The 14,054-nt window shown below is 41.2% G+C and overlaps 1 protein-coding gene across 7 annotated transcripts in view; it reads left to right on the forward strand.

Moving 5' to 3' along the window:
• The window catches only part of SRGAP2 (SLIT-ROBO Rho GTPase activating protein 2), a 213,321-nt gene that overhangs the window by 2,813 nt on the left and 196,454 nt on the right, over positions 1-14,054 (forward strand). For 4 of the 7 annotated variants that reach the window (XM_035122342.2, XM_035122343.2, XM_060277122.1 and 1 more), the window contains exon 2: positions 131-703. The exons of the other annotated variants lie outside the window; for them this stretch is intronic. In XM_035122342.2, the coding sequence (XP_034978233.2) occupies positions 637-703 (67 nt within the window). In that variant the 5' untranslated portion in view covers positions 131-636. The remainder of the gene's footprint in view (positions 1-130; positions 704-14,054) is intronic. 7 annotated transcript variants of the gene reach the window in all.

Here is a 14,054-nt window from a genome sequence, read left to right on the forward strand (position 1 = left end):
GATGCATTTTTTTTCTGCTGCAGTTTGAGTAGCTTGCATTTGTACTTTGCATTTCTAGCTTTCAGTCACATTTGTTGTTTTGTATATGCCTGTAACTGGTTGAGAGTCAATTATGTATTTGAATTTGCAGGCAGTTGAACTGAAGAAAGTGACTTTGGAGCTTTCATCTCTTCTACCATTTGGGATTTAATTTGCATCATCTCTGGCTCTATAAAAAGAAAAAGAAAAAGTCAAACCCACACACAACATGTTGTTGCGCAGAAAGACTTCCACTCCCTGGCTGTGCTATTAATGTTAGCAATCAGGAAAAGCCTTTGGGGGCTGCAGATTCTCTGTAGTCTGATGCTGCTGCTGCTGCCACCGCCACCACTGCTGCTAAGGGTTTTGGTGCAGGGAATCCAAACTGCTGCCTTTTCTGTCCGCTGAGCTCTTCACATCTGCATGTCTCTGCTGCTCACACACACTCCATCTCCCACCCTCTCTCCATGGACTGATTGCTGTTGAGGGAAGACGAGCCTGGCCAAGTGATTGTTTTTGGGAGGAACACAAATTGCATTTATTTTGTCGTATTCTGGAGGATCTGCTCTGAGGATAATCTTTTTTTTTTTTTTGCTGGGGGTGGGTGGGAAGGAAAACATGACGTCGCCAGCGAAATTCAAAAAGGATAAGGAGATCATAGCTGAATATGACACTCAAGTCAAAGGTAAGCATATATATATTCTTTAATGTGGACATGGTTTGTTTCTGTATGTGTTTCAGTCTGCAGTTGCATATGCAGGCACTCATGCTACATTTTTGGGTGTGGAAGGGGAAAGCATTTGCAGATTGCCAGGAATTTGCAGTGCTTCTCTATAGTGCAATGTTAGAAGGGATTGACAGGGATTGTTGCTTCTTTGGGTGGGTTCTTGGTGTATCCACCCCACTATCTTTTTTTAAATATAGCTTTCATTTTATGGCACTTTTTTGCTTGAGAGTAGGCTAGAGGAATATAGAACATACATTTGTATTTTTAAAAAATCAATTTTGATTGTAAATGCCTCCTTCCCCTGGGGAAATGTATGTATTAGCCTAAGAAGCTTTGTTGAATTTCAGCTTAGAGGAGCTCTTTTACAGCTGTATGCACCAAAAGGCTTTCACTCTTCATCAACGCCTTCTGTGTGTGGCTGTTTCACACACCTCTGGCAGCTGGTTGCCGTGCCCTTCAATTGAAACTGCATATATTCAATGATAAAGTGTTTTTGGTGATTCTGTGCTCTTTTTGCAAGATGTCCATTAAAGGCTGTGCTATGTTTGCAATGGCAACAACTTGATAGGCGTGCTCCATGCAAAAAATACCTTGGTGACATTAGGCAAGTGGGTTTGGTTTCACATCCTCACATGTCCTGAGTGACACAGTTAAGAGACGCTTGCCTAACCCTTTTGTGTCTGCAGAGTTTTCAGCATTACTTCATACATGTGTTCCTAGTGAGACCTCATTCCTGCACGTGTCTAGCCTGACACAATGCTTCTTGATAGGGGAACTTTGAAGTAGTCATTTTAATGAGAAGTCCTTGATCTGCTTGTCTGCGTAGGATGGCATGAGAGAGTGATTTTGAGTTTGTGGAAAATTAACTGGCTTCTAATTGTGAACTACATGTGCTCAAGGGCTTTTCTGCTCTCATTCAAGTACAGTAATTGCAGAGCTTTTGTGGATTTGTGGCCTCTTGATATGATATGATCTGAGAGAGATCACTGTCTTTACCATGTTTTAACATATAAAAAGCAAGACTTTTTTTTAAAAAAAGGTTCTGCTGCTTGGACTAAATATGGCTTTTTAATAAAAGTGTTCTGGGATTCCTGGGTTGGAGGCAGTAGCCAGTGAAAGCATTTTTGTCTTCCACTCCTCTCCCCCCCCCCAAATGTAATCTTTTGCTTGGCCAAGCTAGCAACCAAGGTTTTAGGAATTCCAATAGCCAACAGGAGGCATTGATTCAGAAAAGCATCTTATCCATCCAGCAATAGATTGCTGTCTGGGCTGGAAGAGTAGGTGGTCTTAAAAATGCAGTTTTCCAAATATATGTAGAGACTTGGATTTCCTTTGTTTCAGGATACAGCAGGGAGGGTTCCCTCTTCCAGCTTGTTGAAACAATGCAAAAGGCATTTGTTCTGTTCTTAGTGACTCAACCTACTGCACAAGTATTGTAGCCTCCATTCTACATGGTGGTCTGTATTTAGGGAAAGGATTTCAGGTATGCAGAAAAAAAGAAAAGACTGTTTATTTTAGCAGTCTATTTGCAGTTGTAGTGTTAAATAGAGCTTGGCATTTAGATAGGAACTCTTATTAAAAAGTATTGTTACTTTATCTTTTTTAAAGAAAAGCACTGCTGTTTCAGCCTGGTTTAAAGTGAAGTTCTGTCCCCTGCTGCTAAAATATTTTAAATTCTTATTAAAAATGACAGATTTTGAACATGGGACTAAATCATGCACATTAAAGCCATCTCAACCCTTGCTTTTTCATGCAAAACCATTTGCAGTCGTTTTCGGTCATCAACAGCTATCAGTCAGTCAATCACCCATTTCCACCACCCTTCTGAGTGATCCCCCCTCCCCTCCCCCTCCCCACCCCTTCTCTACATAAGTGCCTGGGGACTCCTATTTCACTGTATCTGAAGAAGTGTGCATGCACACGAAAGCTCATACCAAAATAAAAACTTAGTTGGTCTTTAAGGTGCTACTGAAGGAATTTTTTTATGCATGGAATAGTTACATCTCTTCTGATGAGAGATGCTGTTCTATGGAAAACAGACTGGTAGCTCCTCTTAGCATGGCTGTAGCAATTTCAAGGAATTACCTGGACCTGAGTAGCCACTTCTAAAATGCCATCCTATGCAACACAAGAGAAGAGAGCTGTCCGACTGTGTTCTCTGCCTGTTTCAAACCTACACAGACTTCTCCTTTCCTTTTTCTTTTTGCTAGAGTTTGGGCAAATGGGCTGGTTCCCAAGGAAGAATAGTGAATCGCTACTTTCCTATGATAGTTTGTTTCCTCCACCTGCAATTCTTCACTTTTCTTATACAGTACAGCAGTTCTATACTTTGATGCATCAATTTACAGTGGTACCTTGGTTTACGAACTTAATCTGTTCCAGAAGTCCTTTCTTAAACCAAAGCGTTCTTAAACCAAGGTGTCCTTTCCCATAGCACCAGGGGACTCTATTTACAAATGGAACACACTCAACAGGAAGTGGAATATGTTCTGCTTCCTAGGCAAAGTTCACACACCAAAACACCTACGTGTGTGTGTGTGTGTGTGTGTTTGTGTGTGTGTGTGTGTAAAACTCAGGAGTCTGGCAGACATTTCTTGAAGGGAAAGAGTCATAGAACTACGTGGACAAGTGAGAGGAGGGATTATGTTCTTGCTGGCTTCCATTTAGGAAATTGAGAGCTGTCACAGTTTAAGCTTCTTTGGACATCTTCCAATGAGTGGCTATTTCTCGTGAGGGCAAAGTACTCTGCTTATGCTCATGAATGCTCTTCATAGTATTACCTGATTCCTGCCCTCTTTGGCAACTCAGTCACCAGGCCAAATTTTAAGGTTCTATGGCACCTAGATTTTTGCTTCTCTGACTGGTGGCACAGAGCTTTTTATCATATGATTGAACTGAAAAAAATCAGAAGTGGTTTGTTTGGGTTCTTCTGTCGTTGCGCAAAAACATGTTACAAATAAAGTATACATGTGAAATTTATTGTGATGGTTAATTAGTGGAGGAAAACCACTGTTTTTAGTGATGTGTGAATATTTCACATTAATACCATGCGTTTGTGAGCTATCAAGATATCAAACTCTGCGAATGAAACCTCAAGTTCTAGTAGCTTTTTTTGAAACTACCTTACTAAAACCTAAACATAAATGCTCTATCAGTTGCACAATTGATATTACTGAAAGTCAGAGGTTTCTATCTGCTGGTTAGCTGTAAACTTGGAGAGTATAAAAGGTGGAGCTATGTACATTACAACAGATGTTGTATGAGAAACTCCAAGTTTTCTCTGTTACACTGATGATCATGAATATTTTTGCCACTGTTGCAGTGTTGAAGTATAAACCCATCTATGGCTTGTTAACCCATCTATCACTGTAATTCTGGGTTCTCCTGTGTCATGGAAGACTGTGATTAAAAATACATGGTGTATTGGATGATGGAATATGCTGAATAGCTGAAATGGGAGGCAGGAAGGAGAATGTTGTCTTTCTCTTAAGATAAAAGAGTTCTGTAAAGCTAGAAGGGAGAGAACCATCACTTCCAATATAGAACCCTCAATAATGCAAGTTCCTTGTTCTGTCTGAATGCAACCACAAGCCATCTATTCAGCACTTTATCCCTTTTCTTCAGTGTTTCCTTGCTTGATAATTTTTGTTTTTATGTGATCTTTCACCTGACATAAAATCCACTTCTAGAAAACTAGTAGAAGTTTATCACTCTTTCCTGATTTAATTGCTCCCAGAAAAAAAATATCAATTTGTAACCCTGTGAACCCAGAAAAAAAGTTTTGCACTTTAATATTCTTTGTACTTTAATATTCTCATGGTTTTTATGGATCATGCCTCTGCTGTTCACGTTATGAAATTTTGGGTGGTATTCTGGCACATGGTTCTTTCCACTATTCTCTTGGGGGAACAGAAGTACAAATACCTATAAAGGGTGGTGATATAGCCTATATCAGTTGTGTCAAACCACGCCCACTGGTATGAATGAAACTGAGCATGGCATGGTGCTATATTGATCAAAAAGCTACAGTTCCCTCACACAATTGGGACAGAAGTGCTAGCATTATAACCAGGACAATTAACTCAATAATCACCATGTGTAAATGAATGTTTGTTATACCACCAAGCTAATTTATGTGTGATAATATGATTTCTATGAATGGTTGTAGCTTCTTCTTCTTGGAATGTCTTAAGAGTCATGGGTGTAGCCAGGATTTTTGTTGGGGGGAGGGGCAGAACCTCAGTTAGCTAAGGTATGTATATATATTGATTTATATTGATTTGGGGGGGAACAGCTGCCCCTCCCTGCCCCCCTTGTCTATGCCCATGTTAAAAGTACCACAATTATTTGTGGCTTAATTGTGTTAATGGAAGGTGGCGCTGTGGTCTAAACCAGTGGTCCTCAACCTTGGGCCTCCAGATGTTTTGAGACTACAATTCACATCATCCCTGACCACTGGTCCTGCTAGCTAGGGATCATGGGAGTTGTAGGCCAAAAACATCTGGAGGCCCAAGGTTGAGGACCACTGGTCTAAACCACTGAGCTTCTTGGGCTTGCTGATCAGAAGGTCGGCAGTTCAAATCTGCACGAAGGGGTGAGCTCCTGTTGCTCTGTCCCAGCTTCTGCCAACATAGCAGTTTGAAAGCATACCGGTGCAAGTAGATAAATAGGTATCGCTGCGGTGGGAAGGTAAACGGCATTTCTGTGTGCTCTGGCGTCCGTCGCGGTGTTCCGTTGTGCCAGAAGCGGTTTAGTCATGCTGGCTACATGACCCCGAAAGCTGTCTGTGGACAAACGCCGACTCCCTCGGTCTGAAGTGAGATGAGAGCCACACCCCATAGCTGCCTTTGACTGGACCTAACCGTCCAGGGGTCCTTTACCTTTACCTTTTTACCTAATGGCATCTAGATACACTGGGATTAAGATAAAGAACCAGGATGCTACACCACCTCACATTCTGATGAATTGTTAAATTTAATTCATTTCCTTAAAGGTGGAGTAAATTAATTCTTGAATGTTGGCATGTTTTTACTGCAGGGATAATTTACCTTCTTGGGGGGCTGGGGGCTGGAAGAAAGCTTCCAGCAAACTTAAGCAGTTTAGTGAAGTTCCTATGAAAGCTCAAACTAATCTATGCAATGGGGAGGAAAATGATGTACAGGATAAACTTGGTCACCCATTCAGTTTGCTTGACGCTTCTTCAAACTTTTATAAGTGAGGCCTAGTGCAGCAGAAATTCAATTATTGTTACAAATATTCACTTTTCAAAAATAGTTAGAAGGGTTTAACAAACTGTAGTTTGGGCTGATGATGTTGAGCATTAATACATACATACACACATAATTTTATTTGTCTGCACGCCTTCCACATTTCAGACCCTGATCAAGGAGGCTTACAACATGAAAAAATACACTACAGTGGTACCTCGGTTTATGAACACAATTGGTTCCGGAAGTCTGTTCATAAACTGAAGCGTTCATAAACTGAAGCGAACTTTCCCATTGAAAGTAATGGAAAGTGGATTAATCTGTTCCAGATGGTCTGTGGAGTACTTAAACTGAAGTGTTCATAAACTGAAGCAAACTTTCCCATTGAAAGTACAGTGGTGCCTCGCTAGACAAATTTAATTCGTTCCACGGGTCTTTTCTTATAACGAAAAATTCGTCTAGCGAATCCCATTGAGGTTTTTTTGAATTTTTTTTGCCCATGGGAACGCATTAATTGAATTTCAATGCATTCCTATTGGAAACCGCGATTCGCTAGACGAATTTTTCATAAAACGAATTCGTCTAGCGAGGCAACCTCCGCTCGAAAAATCCTTTCGTTAAGCAGAAATTTCGTTAAGCAGGGCATTCGTTAAGCGAGGCACCACTGTAATGGAAATCCGTTCCAGACGGGTCCGTGGAGTACTCAACCTGAAGCATACATAACCCGAAGCATGGGTGTAATTGGTTCCGGAAGTCTGTTCATAAACTGAAGCGTTCATAAACTGAAGCGAACTTTCCCATTGAAAGTAATGGAAAGTGAATTAATCCGTTCCAGATGGGTCCACGGCGTTCGTAAACCGAAAATTCATAAACCGAGGTGTTCATAAACCGAGGTTCCACTGTATTGCAACATTACAAAAGTAGTCACAAACAACAAAACACACACAACCAAACTGAACAATTTTCGCATAAATCACAAGATCTAAAATAAAGATACATAAAACCAACGGCAACAAACCCCCATCAACAAAACCCCCCCAGCCCTGATGTAGATATACAGTAATTCATTGCTACCAGCTGCCTGATAAAACATACTTTATGATGGTAGGATATAGAATGGGGTCTGGGGAACACTGTGCTCATAGATGGTGCACAAACATTTTTCTTGGAAGAGCCAATAAGAGCACAAACATCAAGAAGTTTAAGGAAATGGTTTAATAATTAAATTCAACCAGACGTCCAAAGCTTTAAGCAGAGATGTGTGAAAAGAGGACTTATTGAATAGAAATTAAGCATTAAGCTTACTCTTGAAACTTTCTATATTTTACAAAAATAATTCCAGATGTTCAACTTTGAAACAACACAAAACAGTTTGCTTTCATGCTTCATAAAAGAAACATGCTTCATTTCTGGATTTCACTTCAGTGTAGATATATATGTTGTTGTTGTTGTTGTTTAGTCATTTAGTCGTGTCCGACTCTTCGTGACCCCATGGACCATAGCACGCCAGGCACTCCTGTCTTCCACTGCCTCCCGCAGTTTGGTCAAACTCATGTTCGTAGCTTCGAGAACACTGTCCAACCATCTCGTCCTCTGTCGTCCCCTTCTCCTAGTGCCCTCCATCTTTCCCAACATCAAGGTCTTTTCCAAAGATTCTTCTCTTCTCATGAGGTGGCCAAAGTATTGGAGCCTCAGCTTCACGATCTGTCCTTCCAGGGAGCACTCAGGGCTGATTTCCTTAAGAATGGATAGGTTTGATCTTCTTGCAGTCCATGGGACTCTCAAGAGTCTCCTCCAGCACCATAATTCATAACATATGGGACGCAGGTGGCGCTGTGGGTTAAACCACAGAGCCTAGAGCTTGCCGATCAGAAGGTCGGTGGTTCGAATCCCTGCGACGGGGTGAGCTCCCGTTGCTCGGTCCCAGCTCCTGCCAACCTAGCAGTTCGAAAGCACGTCAAAGTGCAAGTAGATAAATAGGTACCGCTATAGCGGGAAGGTAAACGGCGTTTCCGTGTGCTGCTCTGGTTCACCAGAAGCGGCTTTGTCATGCTGGCAACATGACCTGGAAGCTGTACGCTGGCTCCCTCGGCCAATAATGCGAGATGAGTGCCGCAACCCCAGAGTCGGTCACGACTGGACCTAATGGTCAGGGGTCCCTTTACCTTTACCTATATTACATATTATATATATATAACAAAATATATTACAAATACACACACACACACACAAAAAAAAAACTCATGTAATTAAACATTAATTTAACACGAGTACTATGCTATAGCTAATTAATGGTTGCTTTTGTTAGTTATTTGAAACATGATACCCTTAGTGTGTGCTTTCCCGCAAAGCAACTGACTTTGCAAGTAGTACCTCTGAAGGCAATAGGATTTCCCCCATGCATATTATTTTCAGACTGCTGTAGAAGTTTTGTTCAAGTTTCACTTCTTATGATTCTTACAGATAAAGAGATAAGTTACTGGCAACTTTGTGCATTAGTAGCACAGACAATTTGTGGTTAGAAATCTCATTTGTTTTCAGAAGGAAATCCCACACTCCTAAAGGGTTGAGCTTAGTAAAGCCACCTCTCAAAATTAGTGTATTGTGTGCTTCATCACTTTTAATAATTGCTTGTGGCCTTGAAATTTGCCATCTGAAACTTGTCTTATGGGACTGAATAATTCTTTGTATGAGATGCAGAAATGTAATGCAGGGTGGGTGCAAAGTACAAGATTTTTAAAGAAGCGAATGTAAAATGATCTTGTGTTTACAAGAATTATAATTGTTTGGGAGTGAAGTCTGGAAACATGATGTTACAACACTAGTATGTAGTCTGTGGTATGTCTAGATAACAACAAGAGAGGGAGAGCTTGGTTAGAAATTGCCACTAGGTAAAATGAGCTGACAACTTGTCATTTCTTAGGCAGTGCTAGAAGGCAAAAGCAAATATATATGTAAATATGAAACTGAGGGGGAGCAGACTTCCCTAAAGTGGTTACAATGAGGGCTATTATATGATCTGGTACATGGCTGCTTTGTATGCTGCTATGCATTCCTTCAGGAACACTATGGATGGGATGATAGTTACTCAGCTTTGTGGAGAACATGGCCTGTGGCAGGAGGGCATCATACTGGGGAAATTAGAAACAATCCCTTAGAAGGGATCCATCTCCCCCAAAAGGTGTGATTATATAGACTATACTTCTCTGAGTGGGTGATGGAGTTCTCATAATGGAATGCAGCCATTTGGAACACAGAGTGATGGGCATGTAGACTTAATGGAAATTTGCCTACCTGGTGTGAAGGTAGGATGATGGCATTTGTGGTGCTAAGTTTCCATGTCCATAACATATTGAGGAAATAGTCTTCGAAACTAAGTTACGGTAGGTAAGATGTTGAACTCTACAGTCTCCAAGATATAATATCTACATGCAGTGCAAGCTAGACGGGAGAGTTGCAGGGCCTCAGTGATCAGAGTCAGATGTCATATTCCCACTCCAACAAACAAAGGTTGGTCTGGAACAGGGTCCCCAAACTAAGGCCCAGGGGCCGGATGCGGCCCAATCGCCTTCTCAATCTGGCCCACGGACAGTCCAGGAATCAGCATGTTTTTACATGAGTAGAATGTGTCCTTTTATTTAAAATGCATCTCTGGGTTATTTGTGGGGCCTGCCTGGTGTTTTTACATGAGTAGAATGTGTCCTTTTATTTTAAATGAATCTCTGGGTTATTTGTGGGGCATAGGAATTCGTTCATATTTTTTTTTCAAAATATAGTCTGGCCCCCCACAAGGTCTGAGGGACAGTGGACCGGCCCCCTGCTGAAAAAGTTTGCATCTAGCCTTCCTCCTTACAGTTTCTTGTGGTGTGTGAACCAGGAAAGTTAAGTGTTCCCAACAAACAAAAGAGTGCAAATCAGGATCAGCTTGTCACTAGTGCCCCATTTGTGACATGTGTTCCGATTTTCTTCAGATGCCACTAAGGTACTTCTATTCTTGATTTGTAGTACTTAACTGGGATCTGAACAATTTATTTTATAACTATTAAAAAATGGAACTTGAGAAAAGAGAGTGTGTTGACTTGAACCAACTTGCATTTCACTGTTGAAATTGCAAGAAAGTCTTTTACTGAATAAGTGGATTTAATTTTTTTCCAAGAAAGGATTTGGTCTTTAGAAAAAGAGCATTGAAAACTGTGAAGAAATTTAGTGAGTGGTATTAATTTTAAGATTCTTTTCATATTAGAGGATTCCACTGCCTTATTTATTCCAAAGTGGTATTTTCCTATCTCTGTTTGGGCATGTATTTCCATGCAAATTATAATCACAGGAACCTAACAATTTTCTGATGTCTGAGCTTATGATTAAATGGTAGCAATTCTTACCTAAAAATTAGAGTTGATATGGTAGAACAAGATATACTCTTTTTTTCTGAAACCATTTTATCCTTAACCTTCTGGATAAATATAACTTTATTGATAGTACAATCATGAATGTCGGAACAGTTTGTCCAGTAGCATACGAATCAATGCCCTTTTTGGTGAAAGCATTAAAGGTAAAGGTAAAGGGACCCCTGGCCATTACCGACTCTGGGGTTGCAGCGCTCATCGTGTGTTATTGGCCGAGGGAGCCGGCATACAGCTTCCAGGTCATGTGACCAGCATGACAAAGCCGCTTCTGGCGAACCAGAGCAGCGCACGGAAATGCCATTTACCTTTCCGGTTGGAGCGGTACCTATTTATCTACTTGCACTTTGACGTGCTTTCAAACTGCTAGGTTGGCAGGAGCTGGGACCGAGCAACGGGAGCTCACCCCATCGCGGGGATTCGAACCACTGACCTTCTGATGAGCAAGCCCTAGGCTCTGTGGTTTAAAGCAACATTGGTAGCACATTAGAATAAGGTTACCAGATATTTTTCAATGAATCAGCGGACACTTTTCAACTTCAATGTATTTTGTATGGGGACTGATTCGTAAATCCGGGGACCGTCCCCAGGAAATGGGGATGTCTGGTAACCTTACATTAGAATATTTTGCTTTTCAGGAATGCATGCAAATTCAGAATGGCTGTAGGATCTCAACACAAGCATCATCTATGCATGTGACCCTTCACTTCAGAATGTGCCTCATCCTGTGGGCTTTTTATCAGTTCTTGTTTACAGTAAGGGGATTATATGGCAGGGGTCTGTCCACTTCATATCCATAGGCTGCCACGTCATCTGCCATGATACAAACTATGTGCTATAACAGCTATATTTTTGTACAATTGTACTGTCTTGTTGGAAAATGTTTCTCCTTTCGTCTTAGGTTGTATGTTCCAGTGCAGTCATGAGACAAATAGGCTTTCCATTCCTAGGTTTGTAGTTTGAAAGCTCTAAATGATTTTAAGGGTGAGTTTCAAAACAATGTGCTTAGTGCATTGTACAATTGCTGGCTACCCTATCCTTTTGAAGTTCTGAAGACTTCATCTCTGGGCACAGAAGTGTCTGCAGCATTCTTTTATTTAAACTTCTTTCATAACTTTGGCACACATGCAGTCAACGCATGTATGAGGAAGGTAATGGGATCACATTGCTGGCACCTCCCCTGGTAATGCTTTCTCCTGTTGACAGAAACTCAGTATGTAGAGACAAAGATCTAAAAGAAGGCACCTACTTATATAGATGCACAGATCTTCCACACTCAAGGTTCCCATTTGAGAACATATGAAGAGCCTACTGGATCAGCCTTCAAGCCTATCCAGTCCAGCATCTTGTTCTCACAGTTGCCAGCCAGATGTCCGTGGGAAGTCCGAAAGCAGGACCTGAGTACACCAATACTATTCCCCACCTGTAGTTTTCAGCACTGAGCTGTCAGCTGTGAGCTCAAAGGTCTTGCTCCTGGTCAGTCATCACCCTATGAGGTATATGTAAAATTAAGACACACACGTTGCCCATATATGCATCACCTCACATTTGATTACATTGGATTGTATTTGGCCTCTCTCAATTGCAATCTTGTGCCGCTGTGCTTTTAGTGCAGGCTTCCTCAACCTCGGCCCTCCCAGGATTCCCTAGCTAGCAGGACCAGTGGTCAGGGATGATGGGAATTGTAGTCTCAAAACATCTGGAGGGCCGAGGTTGAGGAAGCCTGGGTTAGTGCCTAGTTCCCCACCTCCTCCGTATTTATTTCCATCTTCATTCAGGTAGGGGAGAAGGGAGATTTGTTCCCTCATAAGCTCCTATCAACTTCCTCCCCCGGCTGCCCGCCATCAGTTTAAAAGTTGTTCTGCCATCTTTTTAAATTTTAAGCAGCAACTATCTGGTTGCATCCTGGTTCAAGTGAAGCCTTTCTCTACTGGCCTCCTCCCCCTTAGCTCATGCATTATACATTATTACAGGATTTGGCTCCTAGCACACAATGACCTTACGGTGCCCTTATTAGTCTGAGCTGCTTTAATTAAATAATTAGTCTGAGTTGCTTTATTAAAAAAAGGGTGTTACTTGTGCTCTTGTTGCTTTGTTGTTTAACTTGCCTTGATGCTTTGTCAGCCAGGACTCACTGTAGCTCATGGAGCAATATTGCGGAGTGTGCAGATGCAGCAGTATTTGGGATGGGGGCAGTGTGCCATTGCACTCCCTATGCTATATTAGAATATTTGGAGGAAAAGGTATGAAAGTAGAATCATCCTGAAATCCAGTGTGTCTTCTAAAAATACAGCTATACATCCCCATCTCCATTCTTTTCTCTTCCCTTACATGTGGATAAAATCCAAAGGTTCATCAAGTTAATTTATTCACCCTCATCTCAAGAATTCTCTGCAGTTATTTTGCTTTTTGTCAACTTGGACATCAGCGGAGTTGACCAAAGCCTGTCAATCAGGTTGCCTGTGCAAATGGGGCTGTAAGGTTATTTATTACTTAATATATTTTGCAGCACAAGCTGTTTCAAATGTTTGCTGCCCATCTTGATAGAGAAGATAAAATTATATTACACTGCCACCTGACCAATTTGCAATGGGACTTTGTCCAGGTGGAGACAGATTTTTATGAAGGCTTTGAGGATGCTCTAATTTCTGTAGTCCAATAGTTTTGAAGTACCCTGTTAACCTTAAAAGTAATCCCTGAAACGTAACCCCTTCGCAAGTGGCAGGCTTTCTGTAATAAACGACAGATTTTCAGCAGTGTGGCCCTAGCAACTACAAATCCTTGGTTGGCTTCTATGCTGTAAAGTTGTACTGCCTTTTAAAAGCATTTTGGGAAACCACATCTGCTATGATTTTCTCCTCTGATCATTGATGCCTTAAGGGGGCTTGTCATCAAAAGATAAAAGAGGAAACACTTTGGCTTTCATCTCCTAGAAACTGGGTGATCAACTCTTGGTGACTGAGTTGGTCTCATTTAATTTACCTCTCCATTTGTGATGCTATAGCAGTTAAACCAGGCCAAGTTCAATGTGTTACTATTGGTGTATATACCCCTTAATGACTTGGGACCAGTTTACCTCCAAGATCACCTAACCCCACATGTACCCACCTGACCGCTTCAATTGGTAGAATTGGCACTACTCCCAGTGCCACATAATACCCATTCTGCATTTGTAAGAACTCTATTGTTTAGTGTGGTAGCACCTCCACTTTGGAACTCCCTGTCTATTGCCTGGCATGCTCTGGTCCATGGGGTCACGAAGAGTTGGACACGACTAAACGACTAAACAACAACATCTATTGATATCAAGCAAGTGCGTTCACTATATTCCTTTTGGGGCCTGCTAAAATAGTTCTTGTTTAGGCAAGCCTTCCCCGATGCTTCAAAAGTTAAGGTAATTTTAAGCTGCTGTAGTAATTTAACTTTTGCAGCTTTTAAAGTATGGTTGTTTTTTTTCTTGGTTTTACTGTTTTATTCTTTGTAAACTATTTTGAGGAATATATTTGTACAATCAAGTGGTGTACACATTTTAGAAAATAAAGTAATAAAATAAATAATAAAAAGTGATGGTCTCCTAATCACATCTTCCTCTCTTACAGCCCCCACCCTAAATTTTGATAGGAGCATGTTAGTTCTTCCAAAGGGTATGTGCCAGTTCAGAGTGTTGTAAAGTATGGTACAGTAGTTGATCATGGGAAG

The sequence above is a fragment of the Zootoca vivipara genome, chromosome 7, assembly GCF_963506605.1.
Source record: "Zootoca vivipara chromosome 7, rZooViv1.1, whole genome shotgun sequence".
Taxonomy (NCBI): Eukaryota; Metazoa; Chordata; class Lepidosauria; order Squamata; family Lacertidae; genus Zootoca; species Zootoca vivipara.